We start from the raw sequence: 22,860 nt of genomic DNA, 5'->3' as shown, positions 1-22,860 counted from the left end.
TCCTCATCGTCGTGATTAGTCGAAAGTGACAGAGAAACGTCAAAAAATATAACAAAAATGAAATCAAATCGGAAAGACTTTGCTGGTGTGAACTAAATCCGGTGAAAGGCACCGACCTTGAGTTTAGGTTTGAAAACGAAGGGAATTTTGCGCTAAATTTACTTGAATTTAAAGATGTGAGTATGCTGGTAACTAATATTGGTGTGCTACCTCCAAGCTTTTTGTAGCGGGTACAATTGTTTTTAGCGACTTGGCTGCGATACCCACGCCCCCTCCATTTCGCCAGCGTTGAGCGACAATCGCGAGGCTCAATCTGAAGAAAATTACACTCTTTCTCCCCTCTTCAGCAGGGAGGAAAGGGTGCCCCCACCGCGAAAGTGGCACCTTCGCAAAATAAAAAATAAAAAACAATATGACGTGCAAATTAAACAAAGCCTTCTGTCGCAGAAACACGACAACCGTGCATTACAGACAGGACTGCCTCCAGGGATTTGAGTTGTAAACAATGCAACAACACTTTTTCTTACCGATGCATACTTAATGATGAGTAATAACCTGAGGGCAGTCTCCTTTCCCGGTAACCCTTTGTTTTAAGCGAAAAGCCGACTTGTGACGTGTTGGGGTTGGTTGGTGTTTTATGCCCCAATGCTGACGTACCGAATCCCCCTCCCTCCCCTTGTTGTATGACATCACCAGAATGCTTAATAAGGCTAATAGTTGCACACAGGAAAAGAAGTATTCATTTGGGACAGTCAACAAAGATTCACAGAGATGTTTGGTTGTGTAATTTACGAGTATTTCAAATAACCAAACTTTGCTTTAAAATTGTTGTGCTTGGGTATGCTAACATAGTCAGACGTGAGACGATAATGCTGATAATAAGTTGATCGAAACAAAATACATAATGGAATGCGAGTGGTACTAGACGAAAGAGAAACTCAAAGAATTTTATTGCATGACCTCGAAGTTGCCCGTTCTCTCACTATGCTGCGCCACAATCGCATAAAGCACAATGATGACTCCGCAGCAGCACGCACAATCTGTATTCTGGTATGCAGAGACCAACTCAATCATTACAGCGCAAAGAAATGCTTTGAATCTGTGAATGATTTAATTTGGGTTTACTAAAATTTCGTGCTAATCATAATACAACGAAGAATTAAGTCTTGATCAAACGCAGCCTCGATGGCTTACGGTGTTCACACAAGATCTCGCAACCGATGACTCCGGGTTCGAGTACCGCCTTGGCCTTGGGTATTTCTATTTGAGTGTCCTTTCATAAATGTTAATCTTAATTAATTAACTAATCTCACAATAGTATCTCCCCCTGTCATGTCGCAGCTACCAGTGCTTACTATAATGTATGTTATCATAATTACGCATTACTAAATTCATTTACTATGCTTGCATACATGGCTTTGCATTATATACCAGGTTTACAAATAAAGTTTTGTGATTGTAATAAGACACGTATTAAATATACAACCCAAACACAAAATTTAAACCGAATTTGTACCGGAGAACCGCAACAATGACGTCATCAAACAAAATATATGCGTGTGTACAAAAAAAACTTTTATTTGCAAATAATAAATGTCTTTGCAATGAAAAATTGGGGAATTAAGATTCAGAGCATAAGATGTCTTGGGGTTACACTTTTTTTAAATAGCGATTTCCATCTTGGGAATCAGTGTCGAGCACTAGCTATCAGCAACACTTAACAGCGTCTGAGGTAATTAAGAAAAATGATAGAGGCGACCTTCCATTCGCATCCTTAACACGTCTATTGCCGTTAATTCAACGTCCGTGGTGCTAACGAGGTTGCAACTTCATGAAGAATACCCAAAGCACATACGCAATTGTCTCTTCGTAATTGCAGCATTTCCACATAAAACGCTTGTTCCGGGGAATCAGAAAATTACCTCCGACCACAATAATTGACATTAAGACCATTCCTTTGTTTGCCCACAATGGAGCTGCAAACGGCCTCTTCGTGTTTACAGAAGCGAGCCCGTAAGACGATTATGTTGTTTATGCCTCGCGGGTGTAACGACGCTATGGCGACTTCTCCCCGAGCTATTGTCAACTTCTTCCGTTGCGGCGTTATGGCCCTACTCTTGGAAACATTGTCCTCCACTCTTTGCTGCCATTTTTTCGTTCCGCGAGGGGAGGGAGGTGGTTAGTAAACGCGACGGCTTAATCATGAAAGGTAAGTCAAACTTACACAATTGTTGTCAGGGTTCTTTTGTCTGAGAAATGGTCCGATGGAAAGAAAACCACGGCGGGTCGTTTCGAAAATGGCCTCATTGTCCTCTTATTATCATGTACACGCAAAGATCTTCTCGGTCCTTCATTGTCAATGGGTCTGTTTGCGTTGTCTTCTGGAGAGGATCCCTCGATTGTCACCAGGAAATTGACTCATGCTATGTAGAGTGGGATCAGGCCCTTACCCACTGGAGGTGCCATGGCCCCCTCCTCGAACTATAGAATACAGGGTGTTTCACTCGCTCTCGGCCCCTGATTTTAGCTTATCAAACTATTGGTCATAATGTAATACAATTTGCTACGGACATACCGTGGTGTATGAGAAACACGGTGACGTCACAGCTAGTGTTGGAAGTGGTCGCCATTAGCATCAATGCTACCTGCACACGCCTCTCCATGTTACAGAAGGTACCCACCAACACTTCAGGAGTCACAGCGACAATTTCCCGCCTAATGCTGCCATGCTTTCAGCATGCCCATATGAAGAAATTCGGTGGGGCAAAGTCAAGCGATCTGAGTACCGACTCCAACTGTACTGCTATGCTACTGTACTGTAATCACGAACCACTGATTGTATGCATGAACTTTCAACCGAACCCGAACAAACACGAACAGCAGGGTCAAGTACTCAGACTGAAAGCACACGTCTGTACGATTGGCATTTAACGACAGAATCGCCCAGACGCACGCGCATGCCCACGCAAGGACTAGTGAGACTGAGGCGCCATCTGCAATGTATTATTATTATCTGAACCTACGAAATTAATATTGACGATTTTTAAAGCTTTTACAAGAATTTTGCTTCCGTCCTTGCACAAATGAATGGGTTTGGCTTGGAGATTGGGTAGTTTTTGTTTTACGACCATGACATCCCGTCGACACAGTCCATTCATTCTAATTCAGTCGTGTTACGAAAATGTCTCGTTTTTTTTTGTTAATTTACAGTTAGACATGTTCATTATTTTAATAATCACTACTAATAAGTATTTCATTTAAAAATATATTAATTTTTAAACATAGAATTATCATGTTGTTCAACGGTACTGTTACATGAAATGCAAAGGAAATTTGAAAAAAAAAAATATTAATTTGTTTAATCAGAGACCGAAACCGCTGTTCAAAAATCGAGACACTCCTAAGGACCAGAGACCCACTGGGTGTGACACCAGAGCCTCGTTAGTCTGCAAAATGCAATCCAAGGTGCACTATTTGAAAGAGAGGGTGACATTTGGATTCCTTCCGAGAAGGTATCCCCTTACACCCCTCGTATCGTAGCAGGGTTGCAATTTCGGATGCAACAACGTGGCCAGAGGTTAGTGAACGGAACAAATGAAATCCGCAACTCCACGCACAGTTCAACGGAATTGGTCGCCTGTTCAACAGCAGCCAAGACCGAAAACACGACGAAAATCGCGCATGTTACAAAAGCATCAGGCGTTCAACATGCACGCACTGCCACGTCAACAAGATCCCTGGACGCAGACAGCCTGGGGCCTCCGATTCTCCCATAGAGCGCCCGGGAATGACCACCCCTCCCCTCCTTCCCCCCACTCCTTTTGTCTCTGACGTAGTAGATAAGAGCGCATATTATTTTTATACGTCCTTTGTCTTCCTTCCCGTCATGCAATGCGAGGAAGTCAAGAAGAACGCCCTCTTCTGAGGTGAAAACTAATTTCCCTCGCTCGCTGAGAAGTGGGGAGTAGAAGCTGGCTGCTTTTCTGTAGCCACGGATTTTCCTCCAATGGAAGATTTAGTTCTGCCTTCTAACGCTAGAGTACGCTGAATTCACACGTATTCAGAAGCACTGGACCATGTTCCCTAATATTCGCCATTGATGTTCACATATTTTGTAAGAGTATTGTCCACGGCAATAGACTTTGCTTCCACTTCCTCGGCTTTTAGCTGGAGACTTCGTTCTCGTACATCTCGAGACCCTTGTCGCCATATTTAAAGGCGCCATCTTGAATTCCGACTTCAAAATTTTAAACGGAAAACCGATTATGTAACGCGGAAAAGCGATTATGTAACGCGTTAAACTTATCCGAAGAATTCAGTGTTTCAAATCCGTTCTTAATGTGGATTGATTAATTGATTGAATTGTTGTTTTAAGTCCACTTTATGCACAGAAAGGCTAATCGGGACTGTACCTACAGTTTAAGGTAGGATCCGAACCTCTGTGTGTCTCCACCCGGTATCGAACCCGTTTCTCCTTGAGTACAAGCCGACGACGTTACCACTGCGCCATCCGGGATGCCCAAAATATTCATATTCAAATACAGACTTAAGTCTGGAACCGAAATATCACTGAACGCGTAGTGTAATAATCATATCATTGTTGTTATGTATTAGATCAATAGGTGAGGTGAACTCACAAAGCATACTTTCCACGGGGTTGTTCCTGACAATGAATGCGCATGCGCGAACTGGACGAGTGACGTCTGCAAGTGAAACAGAGATGAGAAGAGCACATTCCACGAAAACCGTCTGCCCCTGACAGCAAATTGAAATTTCAAATGTAGAAACGTCCAACGATAAAAATCAGTTCGTTCAGCCACTCAAATCTATGCAGAACTACAGTATTCGATAACTTCAATGGAGAAATCAAACTTTCTCTTTTTTTCTTATTTGGGAGTTATCACGTGTTAAATACAACATTTCTTATAATTTGCATTGTTTTGCAATGCCTACTAACTCTCATATCATTTCCGAATGCAGTTGACTAAACGACATAAGAACATTGCTTTAGCCTTCATATTGAAAACACTGCCACCTGGCGAGCAGAACTGTAAGCAATTGAATGCTCATGTTATATATATAAACACCTTTAGAGGAGGCCTCCCTATCAGTGTCGACAGTAGTTAAATGTCCACTACATTGCCCCCACAAACCCCACCCAAAAAACTCATAAAACACAGATTGTTGAAAAATAACCATGTTTAGAAATTATACTCTGTCCCGGGAATGTGTAGAGCGAGCGAACGAAATCAAGTCTCTGCGCAAGTAGTGACTCGAGAGGGCTCTACCAATGAACACGTGCGAAGGAACCGTATTGCTTGGAGGGGGAAAAGCGTCTGCAGCTACCAGCCTTTTCAGCAACGTGCACTGCTTCGCTCCGCCCACTCGCTTTCTCCCCATCTTAACTGTTATGCGCGGCCTTGCTCCACAGATTCCTGGGACAGAGTATAGGTCCTTATTACTTATTAAAAATGATCCAGGAGTATTTATTCGCGGATTTACTTTTTCAAAATTTGGATTGTCGGGCTTGTTCGCAACATTATTGAAAATAATGTATTTGTAACACATCATGGTCCATCCGAACAAGGAGCAACCTGAGAAGTCCAAGGCGGAAAGACCAAAGAGACGAACGACAAATCCCGCCCGGAAGTAGCATCCGGCCAGTCCCTTTCTTCCGGTTATTTTGCGGAAACGTGCTCCCTCTCAAATTATCCCGTGAACTTCCAAGATCACGTCTGGTTGAAGATAGAGTAAAACTTCCCCAATCACGAGCAGTAAGAAATGGAGCTTCTCTGTCCATCTAAATGGACACGAATTCACTTTCACATAGGCTAATAAAGAAAGAGAGAATGATCTAAAAAAGTAAGCGATTGAGAAACAAACTGTGGAAAGAGAGAGGTGAAGAGAAAGAGATAAGAAAGTAAAAAGAAAGAGAACAATGGAATAGATGAAGGAAAGCGAACAGAGAGAAAGAGAGAGAGAGAGAGAGACCTAAAAAGAAGAAGATTGAGAAAACAAGAAAGAAGGAAGGAAATAGAGCGAGACACTAAGAAAGTAAAATAAAAAAATACGTGAGAAGGAAGAAAATATAACGAAACGTAAGAGAACGTAAAGAAAGATACAAGCAATGGAGAAAGACAAAACCCATGGAAAAAATATTGAAGGAGACAGAAAAGAAACGGTAAAGCACGGTAGATATAGAAGCAAGAGCCCATATGAAAATATTCCGTGCACCCTTGAGCTCATCCGAACAAACTCTTTGCCAATGCCACTGGTTTGGGGAGCTCTTATTCAAATGAGGATGTTACGGTACTGTTACGTGGAGTAATGGTTCAGTGTTCTGGATTATTTGTGTACCCTTCGACGTAAAACAACCAAAAAAATCCAATGACGACGACCAGGAAAGGGAATAAATGTCAAACAACGCACAAAATAGGCATTTTATAAAGACATTTTTTTTAGGGTTAGTTCATGACAACAGACTATAGACTAACTCTAAAGCATAAAGGGCTTTCTTCGTTCAGTTCATTTATGTCTCGGAACAATTATCAGAATTCCTCGCCATATTTATCCTAGACAAACCCTTGTTTGAGTTAAAGTTCTTACTGATTTTCCTTAAGTCTGCAAGCACAAAGAAGAAAAGATAACTGATTTTAAAAGTCAGTTTTTCAGTATCATGCCCACATCGATTATAATCGAAGATGATGTGGTCGTGATTGCACTCTTCTGGCATTCCCCCAATGTGCTCATGTACTCTAGTTCGAGTCCCGACGTTGGCATGGGTATCCTTCGTCTTCATCAATTTCGTTTGATGATTTGGCCACGGTTAGCCAAAAGTGACAGAAAAGCGAATTAGAATAAGCAAAAATAATCTTTATAAACACTTGCACGATGCATGCCAAGTAACCTAATTCCACACAGACACACTGAGACTAGAACAGTTTCTCAGCAGAACTCAACCGATGAATAAACATATCTCTGGCTAAGGATGCAAATTCATTCCCACCCAACGGAACCAGGGTACGTTACTCGGGCATAAGAAATTTCCAACTTTGTGAACACCTTACTGCATGGAGCTTGTCGCTTCCCTCCCTTTCTCCTGGCATTAATTTCCCCTGTTTCAACGTCCGCTTGAATACAAATGAAATACAACTTGCCAGCTGGTTCGTTGGTGGACTGAATAAGTTTCTCATACATATTACTAATAAGAGTTGTGGAATAAGATGAAAATTCTGGACAAGTTTGGTTCAAATAATTCCCACTTCGTTGGTGTCTTTGTTGAAACTTCGGCTGAGCATTTGGTGAAAAATTAAGTGGTGTGCCCGGGGAATTTCACTGTGGTTAATGCATTTCCTCTCAAGATTTTCAATAAGGGTGGGGGCGTCCAGATCAGTAATTTATGACATACCCCTGACACACACACACACACACACACAAATTGTTTTCCCAAAGGTCCAATTTGTGGTCAGTTTGGGTCGAAATTTATCCTTACACCCCATAAAATTGGGCTCACACCTCCAAAATGGAAAATTCTTGATAAACCCCGGTCCAGATGATTCAAGAAAAGTTACTGAACCCCTCCCTCCCTTAATTAGAAATACGTAGTACCACACATTCCATAACGCACACCCTTCACGAGACTCCCGAGCACGCCACTGCGTTTTTAAATGGGGTGAAATGTATTTTTCCATGCAAAGGTCTGATTAAAGATGAAAAGTGAACTTACCAGTCTTCTCTTGGGCTTGATGAGGGGCCTGTTCTGGCCGTTCATTTTGTAGTAGAGTCCGCAGGCGTTGCAGAGGTAATGACCTGTTCCATCGCGACGCCAGAGTGGCGTGGAGGTGGCGCCGCAGTTGACGCACTCCCTGCCCTCTGGAACAGAGAAGAAAGTCACAACGGTCACAATATAAATGCATGATGCATGTAAAAATACATCGCGCCACACTAAATCTAAATGCATTAACTCTCTTTTTCGGTTTCTTTGCAACTGAAACATAATTGAGAATCAATGTTTGATTATTTTTTTGTAATAAGTAAATTCAAGAGTCTGGTGCGGGACACACTCAGCTTGGAACAAACGCCAAAACTAAATGCTAAAAGCTCTAAACCTAACTCCCCTAACCTACTATTCCGTTTAGGTTTAATAATGCATGTCTGGTTCGGTTAGAATTCAATCCTGGACATGAACTTATTTGTGATTTTACATTTATACATTCACACATATACAACGATATAGAACATAGAATAAATCTTTTCTGTGTCCAGAACTCTAAGAAAGAAGAATGGCTAGAAGAGACGTTTGATATTGTTTGATAATAATATCTCAATGAATGAATTCTTGTGCGATATTTGATTTATCACAGTTCCTAACAATGAACAATACTCAAAAGACCGCACGAGATTACAAGACAATTGTTAATCTTATCTTAATAAGGCTTTATCTTAAGACTTATCAAACATTTCTGGTAAGCTAGTAATTATTATACTTCACAAGCAAAAATATACAAAAAAAATGACACATTAACAATCAATTACTATTTTAACAAACAGAAGTATACATTTTAATTTGAACACAACTAACGAGTAACAACGTGACACTTATTTTAACGCCAAGATTTGGCTAATTAATAGGGCCCGGATATTAATGCAATTTCATATACCATTGCGTTATATACTTTCCATTTAGAGTACTTATTTTTACATAAAATGCTATATTTGCTCAATTGCTCTAGTTGTCAATGATACGAATTGTTGGACGGGCATTAATGAAATGTTTTTCTAAAAAAAATCGAATTTTTATCTGTTCGTAGCAGACACTTCCAATAGGAAGACATCTCTAGCGGTGGTCACACTAGACCACTGATGTCATTCACGTTATCAATTTATCACGATTATTAACTAATTATTCAATGTCATTTAACGCATTAGAATTTCATTATTTCAAACTAACTTCTTAAAGTAAAGAAAAAAAGTATTGAGAAATTAATTTGTAGGATTACTTTAAAATTAACAAAGGAATGAAAGAAATGACTGAAGAATACAAAAAAAAACATTATTTTCCTTATTTTAAATATACTTACATGTTTGAATGACTTTTTTCTACATATTTATGTACCAATTTCGCAACTTTTGGCTACATAATTATCCGGGCCTTACTAATTACATTATAGAACGCATTGTGTTAGTAAGATGGCTACTTTCGTGCAACAATAATTCCGATATGAGAAATAGAGGGAAAGTAACTAGTTCTACCAACAAATCTATTGACACACTACTGTTTCCATGCTTCATAGAAGGCAGGCAAGAGACGGGGAATTGAGAAGAGTACAGGGAAAGCGGTAGATAGAAATGTTAATACATTTCTAATTTAGAACATGAAAAAGTTTCGTGAACATTAAAATTATATTCAAGGATACAACATTTTGTGTAGCTTAAAGCAGATATCGTGTCTGCATCTTAAAGATTCGTCTATAAATTTTAATCGCTATTTAATTTCATAGAATATGTATAGAGATTACTTCCTCCTCTGTGTTTTCTACAACCCTCACTCTGGTTGCTAATTTTTTACTCTTGCGGGGAAACTCCAGCACCCCGCTGGACGATATTATCAGAGAAAGGGGAGTTTTTGAAAATTATAACATGGAGTGAATTTTCTATAAACTCACATCAAGCGAAATTAGCAATGTATGCTTCGTGTAGTACAAAGGACATGATTTCTAAATCAAATATTTGTTTACTGAAGTTGACAAAAGGGCGAGAAAACGCAAAAAGCAAACCATTAGGGATTTGCGAAGTCTATATCCCCTCTGGTATTTATACATACAGTTATTTCCAGATGGACCCGCCAGAGAGAATTTGTGTGTTCCACACTCACCCCCCGTCGGCAGAGGCGATCATTTGTCATTCCTGATGGCGACGAAATGGGGTGGGGAAGTGCTTCCTGGTTTTTAAACATGGCCGGGGTCAAGTTCCTCCCAAATTGGCAGTTTTGACGTTCCTAAATAGCAACGGGGTCATCCTCCCCTTCTGACAGTTTTCTCCGAGGCTAGGATTTCCCAACCACCCGTTCTGCAACATTCGCAGTTTGCCAACTCTGCTATCGAAATTCTCCTCACGAATCCCATAATTTTCTTACTTTTTTCAGTATAAATTATTATCTTAAAAAGTGGAGTTGGAACAAAATTTGAGTTGTTTCCGAACGAATAATAAAAAACAAAACTATCGACTTATTCTAGACCTCCTGATGTTGTTAAAAGCAGGGAACTATTTAGTTATTTTCACCATAATATGGAGTTAAAATTGTAAAAACTTACCTTTTCAATAATATAAGACGCTACACGAGCTACAGAAAATACAGTACGCTTACATTGACATTAATTGTAAAACAACACAAAATGTGTTTCCATTTTCTGTTTCCAAAACAATGAATAACAATTTTTTTTGTAAGTTTTCGAATGTGAATTTCCTTCTGTTGTCTCTTAAGATGAATTTGTATTGACTATAACTGCGTTCAATATCGCAAGAAGGTATGGGGTGTGTGTTTCAAATTTGTCAGTTATTCACAAGAAAATCACTCAACTCTTTCGGTCACACGGGGACATATGAGTGAGTAAGTGAGTGATAGAGAGAGAGAGGGGGGGGGGTAGTTATTCCGTCAATATGGAATATATGTTGAGAAAAGTTCTGGAATATGGAAATAATATGTAAAAATAACTAAAATATGTAGAATATGAGCCAAAACCTAATATAAGGAACAGTGGCGTATGCTGTCTCCAAGATCTGGACTAGCTCACTATGACACGTGGTTCTAGGCCATGGAGAAAGAGAGAAGACTACTAGTAGGCTCAGGCAAACCCCCGGTATAAGCATAAGTAGTTAGACACACCTATTTTGCTAATTCGTGACGTCTTCAAGGCAGCCAATTTGCCATCCCAACGGCAGCCAGGCTGCAAGAGTTCAGATTCCCAACTCCTAAGAATTCAGGTTGCCAACTTTAGAATCGCCATTATATTCTTATTAAAATGAGTAAATTTATTCACAGTTTCTAATATTAATAATATGTTTTCTTCTGTACTTTACTCTTTAGGCTTCAGGCTTCGCAGATAGCCTAGTTAGCCTAGAATATACGCTCCTGATAAGGAAAAATATGGAAAATAAAAACTGTCTTTTTCGAGTCTACATGCCATGATGCGCAAGGATAATACAAAATATAACTGATTTCAGATTTATACATAAATATTTATTTTAAATCCGTTTCCTGGTTATGAGTAAGAAACCTTTCTGTTTCAAATATTCAAACAACTACGAAAGCAATCCACTATTTTTTTCTGGAGGATTGTAAAATAGAACTAAGTGGCGTACTCGGATGTGTCATTTTTGAAATTATGACACCTGTTTGTGTCAATTATCCACTAAACTATACGAGCAAACCGCCATATGCGTATATGATTTCGTCACGGGAGACATGAAAGCAAATCCTACAGAATAAGATACAACTTTCCTGTGCTAATCCAACAGTGAAAAGTCTACTCAGTAGACTGTTTTTACGCAGAATTTTGAAGAAATTTTGTATTGAAAAATTTCATTACATTACTATGTTCTTGTCCATTATCTACCACCATTTCATGAACCACTAGTGTAGTGCAGTGGTTCCCGAATGTTCCAATATTTTCACTAAAATTATATGATTGTTCCAAATATGTGCTAATTTAGTACCTTTTACAAATAAAATGTTTCTGAATTTGTAATATGTGTTTATTTTTTTAACTTAATGCAAGCACCCTAAGGACACTAACTGAGCGTTGCAAGTATTAGATAGAACCTACATTCTGACTTGGGCGCCGCGGAGAAATTTTGAAACACTAAGGGCGCCGTGAAACGAAAAATACGGTAGTATACTGGAATGCAAGTTATTGCATTTTAGCGCTTCAGCAGCTCAGTTGGCAACAGCCGCCCTTACATGTGGCTTTCCCCCAACTTCCAGAAACGTCCTTCCCTCCCCCTGCGTCTCAATTTTCTGGTTCATTGACACCAGCAGTCAACGCATTCGAAACGCACCAGCTTTCCTTCTGGGTGCATCGGAAATGCTGGAAGGAAGGGGGGGGGGAGAGAGTTTGCAAAATATTGAGATTCCAGCATTTGGCAGAATTTCTCAACCACGCTGGGGTTTCCTTTATTTAAGGCTGGCGGGAGATCCCAGAATCTATTTTAACTCCCATAATAGAGTCGTTGGTGGTCATTTGTAAGGAAATTGTAATGTCTTCATTTTCTTCAATGCTTTGTCACTGCGAACAGGAACTCTGTCACACGTACATATAAAGGGACGTTTATGTCATTAACTGATAAGAACATAATAGAACTTTCATTTGTATTATTCTTATTTTAGGTCGTTATTCTGCTTCTTATGGCTAATTCCGGCGATAATGATTAGATTATTTGGAGACAGAAGCAGGGTTGCCACAACCGCACTCGCTGAACAATTTCCCCTTTACAGAATTTCCCTTTCTTGTTCAAATTTTTCATTTATGTAAGGATAATTGAAATACCCATCACAAACCTTTATCAACTGTTGTTATTGTTTGGTGCGTAATGGTTTGTGGAAATATTAGGACTTATTGAATGAATGAATTGTATACCTTGCAAAAAATATACAAAATGTTGAAAAAAACACCGAGGTTAGTTTGATATTCAGTGAATTATAACATTAATTTTAAAAGTTAATATAATAATGTAATTTTTTTCAAATTACGCAAAAGAAGAGGAAAATATATTTCAATTTCCATGAAATTTCGAAAATTATCATAAAATTACTCATTTTGCCTAAAATCTGTCCAAATTTCCTTGTGCAAAGTGAATTTTTCACTTCGTGTGGCAACACTGTCTTGCAAAAGAACGCTCATGTTCAGATCAAGACTGGAACCCGAGACCTTCGATGATATGATCGTGATCGAAAGGAGAATGGATTTTGAAAAAAATCAAGATACGTGAGATTAATCTCTTGGGTTAACGTGATGATAAATAAATGACAGGTGTCACTGATATTGGTGCTAACGCGACGATGACACAACCAGGGTTCGAAATTGGGGCTTCTGGTTTCATACAGCGCTTTGCTGCCCACCCCGCCAGGGAAGGCGGCAGGAAATACTGTAATTTGCAAAGGAGACAGGACGTTTTCAAAGCACGGTTGCAAAATATTCTATGCGCGGACCATAATTTCCTGAGATCGTGCTCTTTTCTCAACCGACAATGTCTCTGTACGGGCAAGATCCCAGGTTCAAATTAAAACACCGCAGCAGTTCCTCGCACCTTCCGAAAACGCCATAATAAACACCTGCTCGCGCGCCCTTTGCCTTCGTCGTTCACAACAAGCGACCGTGGAGCGGCAGCAGCTTCGCTCCTGGCTACGCTCATCACGCGCGTAAAAAGAGAGAAAAAAGCTCCCGTTGCCATGGAAACCGCCTTGGTTTAAGCTTTCCAATCCCCTTTTAGGTCTAGAGCTTCAAGAGAGGAGGAGTAGGAGGGGGTGGGTGAGAAAAAGACCGCCGAGATCAGAGGACAGATGCGAGCATGCGCACTGGCTTTCGTTCCTTGATTCGTATCACGGTGTGAATCTGTGATACGTACATTTTGTAAAGCTGAGCTGCCGGCTTGCTTTCCTCTGGCAACGCAATGGATCACTTCTGTAAATGTTGGGAGCCCGTTTCAGTCCCAGAATCATCAAAAGTAATCGATACCACCTGACTTTACCGAAGACAGGAGTCTGCATGTTGTAAACCGGCGTCAAAGCACCGTTTGTGATAAACTTGCAAGCGTCATGGCCGCCATTGCAAATCTCGAACGACTGCAAACAGCGAGCTAGCCCTCTGCTATACACGAAGCGTCCATGTAACTTTAAATACAGACACGACAGTAAAATAACCTAGCATGTTGAGTAGCTATGGAACCTTACTCTAAAGAAATAATTTCAAACATTATGTCGCCGATCTCCACGGCGGAGTGGTTAGCACAACGCTCTACGACGCCAGGGATCCCGGGTTCGAATCCTAACCTGAGCATGGATGTTCTTCGCAAGTCGCTTCATCAATTACATCATATCATCACTTATCCTCGTCGTCGCGATTGGCTAAAAGGGGCAAGAAAGCGACGCTACATAACATAAATCATGCAATGAACTGAATATACCGTACAAAAGTAGTTCCGCTCGTCTATCAATATCATTTCGCTTTCTGTTTACATAATCTGTAAGTTCGACGAATCACTTCTTTTCAGAGCACTAAGATTACAGTTTCTTTAGACCTTAAATTTTGTTTTTCGGATAAGTTTCCTTGGAAACGCCGCACTCACGATCCAAATTCGGTGAGTTATGTTTAGAACTTCTTGCCAGAGTAGTGAAGAGAATTGTGTTTATTGTTTACACTTTTGCAATAGTTTTGGCCACGGGTTTTGGACCTCCTTTATTTCTTTTTTTTAATGAGATACAAATATTATTATAAATGCTCCACTGGGAAATTCTACGCACGTCTTATCAGAATGTGGCAATATTAGCGCGGATTTCTCGTTGAGAGAACGTATTTGATGATACAGACACTAACGTGAGCAGAGAGGGAAATTTTTGAAAATATCAAAATTTTCAAATGAAATCAATAAAGAACTCGAAAAAAGCAAGTGGTAAATGCAAACCCCCTTTAAAGTAACCCCCATTACCATTTTTGTCCTCCAGCAACCTTCAAACCGAAAGTTAAAAATACGTAAGCGGATATTTCCCCGTATACATTGAAGGGTGCAAAATGGCATATGTGCCGACGCACTCAACAATTTCAATTCATTCATTCATTCACGAAGATTAAAAGATAATTACGATATTTTTACGTGTATCGTCCCCCTCAGAACGCAGCTATATAATTCATATCCACTTTTTCAATTCTGAGTACACTAGTGGATACAGACCCAGTGTCCGCTAGACCGGCATGTGTTAACGTTACCATGAGCTTATGCATATGAACAAGCGCCCTCTTAATTACAGTTTCATTACAGAGCCGAAACGGATCACTTCAGAACCTGAAAGGCGGGCTTCAGGACGCCGTCCCATTTACTTTGCAAATCCACGCGCCGGGGAGTTTTTTTTTCCAGCGCCGTAACAGTTGTAACACCGAAAATTTCCTCCTTATCTGTTCGATCTCTCTCGCGCCATCTATCTAGCCTGCTTCCGTCCACAACAACAGCTGTTGAACGCAAAGAAGTGCTACCGTTGTATCCGAGGCAGGAGAGGTTTTAATTAGGAGGGAGATACGAGCTTCCCTTGTTCCCTTCCAAGGAGACTTATCTGCAGTGACGTCACAGCGAGACGCCGCTTCCTTCCTTTCGGAAATGTTAAGCTATTTTGAGATATCAGGTCTAACCTCTCTCTTCTCCCGTTTTGGAAGAAAACTCTTTTTTTCAAGGATCAAACCTAGGCTTCACCTGGAACAGTTAATTTTTAAGCTGGAGTCAGTGACGTATCGTAGAGGTTTTTGATACAGCGGTGTTCCCAGCAGGCAATGTCCCCAAGAATGCGGAATTTTGGAGCCGAAAAGGGGAAAAGGGGAGGAACATCCAAAAATGTGCAAGAAACAGCGATATTTGACGTCATGCATTCACATAACTGCGTATTTTTTACTCACGGTTGTCTCGGTTAATACTCTTTTAGTGGGGTACAAGCGGCTAAAATATTGTATTCCGTTTCAATCTGAACTCATCTGATTAATTCAAATTAAGAGTGCAAGATCTTTCAAGATATGTTTAATTCATAGTAAAGACTGAAAGGGAAGGATTTTTTTTAGGAATACAACATATGTATAAATAGTTTTGCCTAATGCTGTATAGTAAACATGAAGATGGATAGGCCAAAATATGGTTAGCAAAATTTTGGGTGGGGGCTACAATTTTAAATAAATAAAAGTTTACATTCGAGGTACGTATATATTAATTTGCAATCCAATCGAAATTATCAAACATTAATCCCACTTCTCTTAGAATTGAAGAACTATTGAAGGTAGTTTCGATATTACTCCAAATATCATTGTTCTTCTGATATAGACATGTCGTGTGGTAGGCAAATATCGAAGATATTGTAGTAATTTTTTTTCTGTTAGCATTAGTAAATCGCAGCGATGAATATGAGGCCACTCTTCCCACCTTTTTTCCTAAGGCTCTGTTGAGCTTCCTTCTGACTTAAGTTTAAAATTTACTTCACAGGGAAGCAATACAGTTGGACAAAATTAAGCACAAAAGTCAAATCATGTGTCGGATTGTGTCTGGTGCGGGGTACACCCATGCTTCCACCAAACGCCAATACTAAATGCTAAGAGCCCTAAAACTAAGATTTCTATCCTAAAAATTTCTAACCTACAGTTCCACTTAGGTCTCTTAATGCATATGGAGAACCAGGCTTAGAGCTCTTAGGATTTAGTTTTGGAGGTTGTGAAAGCTGGGTACATCCGGAATAGATGGTAATTGATTTAATAGATTAAGACGTGAACTACTATACGACATAATAGCAGTAAAGTTGTCGACAAATATTTTATAAGAAGTGAAAACAATGCGTGTAATTACTTGAGGATGAGGTAGGTGATTAAGAAAGCAAGCTAAGTCTCCACAGGTGGGGTGTGGAAACTATATCTGTTAAGGAATCTAAGTCCGGAGTCTCCAATTCAGGAGATCATAAAATGATACAACATGTATTTTACACACACACACACACACACGTAATATTTAATGTCGTGTATCAACACTGCTCTCTTAACAATGCTATTTTCGAACAATTACGTGCACGGATTTTTTTTTTTTTTAACGAGACAAGCTAAGAACATGATACACATTTGACCAACGAATTACGCTCATACCTTGCACAATGTAATGGAACACCGACGACGTTACAATTACCCGTCGCGTTACAAAAGAAACGGGTAAATTACTCCATAGTTTCTTGAGACGACTTTTCCCACACATTTCCCCACAGTACGCCCTGCTTTTCATTTGGAAGATTTAAACGTGGGATCGAGAGCCTGAACAGCATAAGCGCTGGCAATCAGCGGTCAGCAGCGGAGGGATTTTCGGATTGCTGTCTGCGTGTCGCAACCTGCCCCCGCTACCATGGAAATTCCATTTTGGAAAAGTTCTCCCTACAGTGGCACTGGAGCCCGAGGAGAAAAGGGGGCAGGAGGGGGCATTTCCTCCTTCGGAGTACGCCAGGCATGGCCGCAGTGTGAAGCAGTGAAAGTGCGTCGGTGGCGCAAAGAGTATTTTCTCAGCGGAGTTTTTGCAGAAAACAAACACAATGCAACAGTTTTGTGTGAACATCTCGCTCGAACTGAATACAAAAAGAGACGCGGTTACGCAACAGCCGGTGGCGGTCTCACCCAGTGTTATGTTTCCAAACAGGAAGGGAGGTTTATGTTCATTGGCTAACGAAATATAATGACTCCCGTCCGCGTGTGTTTTGCAATGAGCAATGCCTTATTAACTTCTGAATATGTAATTAAATGTTCACACTGCATTGTTACCAAAAGTTGTATGTGAACTAGTTTTGGGGGATTTTCTTGTAAGGATCTGTGGCCTGCTTCTGTCGCGGAGTGGTTAGTGGAGCACGCGCTAAGAAGCCAGGAGACCTTATATAGCTTTGATTTCTGGAAAAGACAAGGGTGTTTTATTCTCGAAGGAGGGAACGAAGCCTTAGTGATTTGACGCACCGATGAGCAGGGCAGACATTCACTCCAAGTGCCGACCTAAACCCAACACTGGGTCGCAACTCCCCATTGACGATCAAATCCAGACATTCCTTGGCATATCCCAATGCAATTTCTATCCTAGTTGTCCATTTAGATTTGAATCTACATCCCTGGAAAAATTCTAACTCAGAACTACAAAGGTGCAAAGTAATCTAGCCGAGATAACTAGTACAGTTTACAAGTTCGCAGAACTCCTTGAAATACAATTTTATCTGTTCTTTTTTTTTAAAAAAAAAAAGTAATTGAAGACCGGCTCATTTAATAGTGACATCTCTCTTAGTTTATCCATATAAAATCTTCCTGCGAATGAAAATATTAAAACTTGTTATATTTTAATGCAGATGAGAATAGGGGGCTGCAAATTGATTCCATTCACGATGACTGTTAGGGAAACCAACAAGACAAGCGATGAAGCGTAGAAAAGCCAGATACTTGTAAAATAGGTGGAAAAAATATGTAGACTCCAAATGCATTTTATGAACAAAGACGACAGTGGGGATGGAACCTACAGCTCAAAGTAGGATTCGAAGAACCAAGCACATCGCTCTACGTCGCCAGGGGGTCCCGGGTTCGAATCCCGGCCTGGGCATGGATGTTTGTGTGTCCATTCACCAATTTGATCACTCATCCCCATCTTCGCAAATTAGCCAAAAGTGGCACAAAAGCGAAGTAAAATAAAGCAAATCAATAAACACTGTTCCGTGTTCGAGTCCTGGTGGAGCTTTAATTTTCTTGCTAAGTTGATAGTCTGGAATGAAATGAACACCACCACTGCCCCTGTAATAATGATAATGGAGGAAGTACGGCCATTGTAGTCACTGTTAATGGAACAACAGTATTGCACACACACACACACACAACACACACACTTGTCGGCATTTTTGTGAGTCAAAGCAAGCTGGAGTGTGGCGAAACCCTATGCAACCAGAGTCCAAGGGCGAAGGATTGACGCAACTACCACGCCGAAGCGAATTCCAGGCTGAATATTCATGTAAGAAATTCCCCAACACTTTTCCGATTCGGCTTCAAAAATCAGCGACGGGAGAATAGGGGGTGGGGGCGTTATTAAAAGTCCTGCGTCTCTCTCACTGTCGCCACTTACACGCGTTCTGTTTACATAATTATTTATGCAATACGGAGAGAGCGAGAGAGTGGGAACGGGCCTTTGTGTGCGTGCGCGCGCAAAAAAAGAAAGAAAAAGAAAAAACAATTGCGCTCATAGAGCACAAGGTTGCAACAATTTAATTGTGGGAGCCTTGAATATGTGAATAATTTTAATAGGATACGAAACGTGGAACGAGAAACAACAGCGCTAAAAACGAATTGTGGACGTCGTTGCCTCGTTAACTGGAAACACACAGACTCCCGTCATTAATTATGTGTCGCGTTTGCTCAATTCAGGCCCGAATAATGGGATCATCTTCGGACGGGTTGTATCCCCCTGCTGCTAACTGTCCCCCTCTCTCCCACCCCTTAATTACACCTCCCTGCGGGGCCTTCCGAACGCCCTGCCAATCAATAATGTGTGTGGAGCTTCTGTTTGGGGTTATCTCCCCCCCCCCAGTTTCCAAGTTTGTCTGGTCCGCCTCTATTTGCTCTGTGGAGGCTTCTTCGTAACAACGGCCATTGAGAAAGTCACTGATGAGTTTCCATCATAGCTGTATCGTCTACACCAGTCGTGATGTAAATTTAGATCTGGAATTTTTTGGTTGAAAATTTGAAAAGGGTGGGGGGAGGCTAATCATAGGCCAATCAGGGTTGTCACTTGGTTCTTGACTCTTTTATGAAACGATATTAAAAACGATTGTCTCTTTAGTGTAAATCTGTTTTTATCCTGGGTTCAGTTCCCATTGGGATCATAGTGATTCGGGATTCCCATTTGAAGTGCACGGTCAGCCCCGATTAGCCTATCTTTGCATAAAGTAACTTAAAACTTAACATTTAGATTTGACGAGTACTAGCATAAATGCGAACAGAGTAGGCCCGAAAGGGGTAAATTCTAAAATTAATTACCGGATCCGATCTCCGTATCGGAGTGGTTATCATAGCGCGCTACGACGCCACGGGTCCCGGGTTCGAATCCCGTCCTAGGCAAGGATGTTCTGCGTGAGTTTTCCTTCATCACTTTCATCATATTATCATTTTCACCTTCGCGATTAGCCAAAAGTGGCAGAAAAGCGAAGTAAAATAGACCAAATCAATCAATTTCTAATTGCCGGAGTATCTTATTTTCAGATTGAAACATTTCTGCTTGACATCGACCCGAGAATCGCTTTAGCGTATGACGTGGATGCATAACAACCAGGATAGGGTGAGAGTTGCCGGGGGGAAAATCAGTTTTAGTCCGTTTATGCACTGATCAGAATTGGACCTAATAAAGAAATTCAGATCCGACTCACTTTGTAATGTGGCTTCACCAGGAATCGAACCACGAGGGACAAAAACGTGTCGTACAAAACCGTCCCATATCGTGCAGCAAATTTGTTGACAAAATATTTTAAAAAATGGAAAAAATTGTTGGAATATATACATCTACACGTTAGCATTGGTTCAAATTATTCTATTTCCACCAATTGACTCTTGTTCAACCAATGCACAGTTCCTTGAAAGAATGGAACAGTTTTCATAATATCTACACTTCACATAAATTGTTAACGATGTAAATATACACAGCTTAATAGCTTAAGGTAAAGAAAAAAAAAGAAGCAACAAATGACCAAATTCACCAAACAACCAATACACAATAAATTCTAGTAACAAGAACAAACACAATATCTACAACTACTGCAAACACCCAACACAAACAGTAACATATCGCCTAGAAGGGAGATTATTATATGGAGGGATGTGAGAAGACGGTTATGGGAGTGTTAATTGTGCTAGTTAGTAATGGTTTGTGCGTCCAGAACTGTTAACGTCAGGTCAGTGCTCAGTAAAAAATATCCCACAAACCGTGTTAGTTACAAAACAAGAAAAGTAAATGAACTGAAAGAGAAATTCACGCGTGTTAAGAAAAAATAAAATTGCAAACTTACAACGAGAAAGAAAACAAGTAGAAATTATTAAGAAGCATACTAAATAAACAACTTCATAAACAATTATTAAGTTATGCGTGTTAGTAATTACAAAAATAAGACAAACTTGAAAAAAAAATGCGTTAATCCACATCCCAGAAATGGTACCTCATTTTGTTGGTCATTTCATAACGTTGAATTACTGAAATTCAGTATATTGATAACTATAGTTACATATGGGCTAAATGTTCCGTCTCTTAGACACTGGCGAGTGCGACTAGAATGGACAGAGATTAAACTCTGTATTAAAGTATTTTTGCGTAGCATGTGTACAGTCACCTGCAATAAAATGGAACACCTATATCCTGAAATGCTCGCTTCCCTGCAAGGCGTTACGTGTGTTGCCTAACGCTCCGGCGGTGGTAGAAGCTATCATTGAAAATTTGCTATTAAAATCCATTTGTCGCCGTAGAATTAGACAACACACATAACACCTTGCAGGGAAACGAGTATTTCAGGATATAAGTGCTCCATTTTATTGCAGGCTACTGTACGTTCCGGAACACAACTGGATAGCGTGGAATATTCATGCGTCTGTTGCATATTGCCATGGATGTTACAAATTATATTTTTTTTTTATTCCGTTTGGAAGTGAGTTAATTCTCAGTCCTACCAAGATGTAACTTAATTTGACAATAAAGATGTTCCTCGATAATGCAACCCGCACAAAATTCATACAGAAATGCTACCTGTGGCCAAGAGCGTTGAGTGATCGTCTCATGAACTTTCTATCAAAGGTTTCGGATTCACTTTTTGGTCTGAGGCACAGGTATTCCTCTGTCAATGGCCCTTCTTCAATTGGAGGTTCTTAGGGAAATACAGATAAGCCAATTTTCTGTCGTAAGCGAGGTAGTGGACTCCGATGTGGACAAACCATTCCCTTAGAAACCTTGCACTATTTCCCTGTTCTTGTAGCTTTTTATTTACATGTAGAGTAACGTTTTGCAATTAAAATCCAGCTACTGTTAGTAGCATACACTAAAGCGGGAAAACAATTACTTTATGATTCTTTCCTGCAAAGATGAACCGGATTTACTCTGTTAGAAGCTGTTTCAAGCACCAAAGACCATTTCTGGGATGACGGAGAGAAAAACTGAAAGGTGTTAGAGAAAAGAAAAAGTGTCGCAGAATTGCGAAAAAGAATATAGACCGGTTCCTTTCTTCCCATCAAGTTTGCGATTGGAAGAAGAAAGGAACGACGTGAAATAAAGCGAAATGATTCGTAAGAAGAGCCTTGTCTGGAGCCTCTTCTGCGTCCTTACCAGCACTAGACCTGGACTTCGTTCTCGGTTTCGTCTGCTGAAGAGACTTCGCACTGAACACGCCCGCAGGATGAAACCCGTACCCAGAGGACGTGATATCGGAGGCGGGTCCGGACGGATGGTGCGGGTACGGGTAGTGGGAGGGTGGCATCGTGGGCGGGTGGGTGGATGGGTGTTGGGACAGGTGCGGGTGGTGGTGGTGCGGGGGCGAGGACCCCGCTGAGGTGGTCGCTGCGGGAGAGCTTGAGAACGCCGTACTACCTTCGCGTGGCTTGGAGCTGGAGCAGTTCGACAGAGACGATCCTATGGAGGTGATCATCGCCGCCGGCTTGATGTCGACGCATGCGCCGGGATCCGACGACGTCCCGACGTGGTTGCCGGCGGCGGCGGCCGCTGCAGCTGCGACGGCGACAGCGGCCGACGCCTGGTAGTCCTGCGACGCCGTGCTCGTGTTGACGTTGTCCGGCGTGGCGTCCTTTGGTGGCGTCGGTGGGAAACTGAAGAGATGGGGACTAGAATGAGAGAGGCTGGCGGTGGTTGGCGGGTGTACCGACAGGGGGCCCGTGGGCGGCGACGGGTGCGGTGGTTTGCTCGTGCTGAATGGTGAACACCACGCCGAACCGTGCGCCGGGTGGGGCACCATCGGTTTGCTGGTGTCCGAGATCCATGGGTGAAGCGGCGTGTGGAAGTGGGGCCTGCACACTTGGCTCCCGGTCATTCGGGCAGCTGCAAAGGACAAAAGAAAACTCGTTAACACAA

At 41.1% G+C, this 22,860-nt stretch overlaps 1 protein-coding gene across 3 annotated transcripts in view; it reads right to left on the bottom strand.

Moving 5' to 3' along the window:
- Positions 1-22,860, bottom strand: part of LOC145996805 (GATA-binding factor C-like) — a 226,802-nt gene that overhangs the window by 116,898 nt on the left and 87,044 nt on the right. For 2 of the 3 annotated variants that reach the window (XM_083133338.1, XM_083133340.1), the window contains exons 3-4: positions 22,102-22,827; positions 7,727-7,872 (exon numbers count right to left, since the gene is read on the bottom strand). In XM_083133338.1, the coding sequence (XP_082989464.1) occupies positions 7,727-7,872; positions 22,102-22,827 (872 nt within the window). The remainder of the gene's footprint in view (positions 1-7,726; positions 7,873-22,101; positions 22,828-22,860) is intronic. The other variant, XM_083133344.1, reaches the window with a different exon arrangement.

Source organism: Lepisma saccharinum, chromosome 1 (genome assembly GCF_977018435.1).
Source record: "Lepisma saccharinum chromosome 1, izLepSacc3.1, whole genome shotgun sequence".
In the NCBI taxonomy this organism is placed as follows: Eukaryota; Metazoa; Arthropoda; class Insecta; order Zygentoma; family Lepismatidae; genus Lepisma; species Lepisma saccharinum.
The sequence above is the reverse complement of the archived record's forward strand: the minus strand, read 5'-3'. Positions and strand labels throughout refer to the sequence as shown.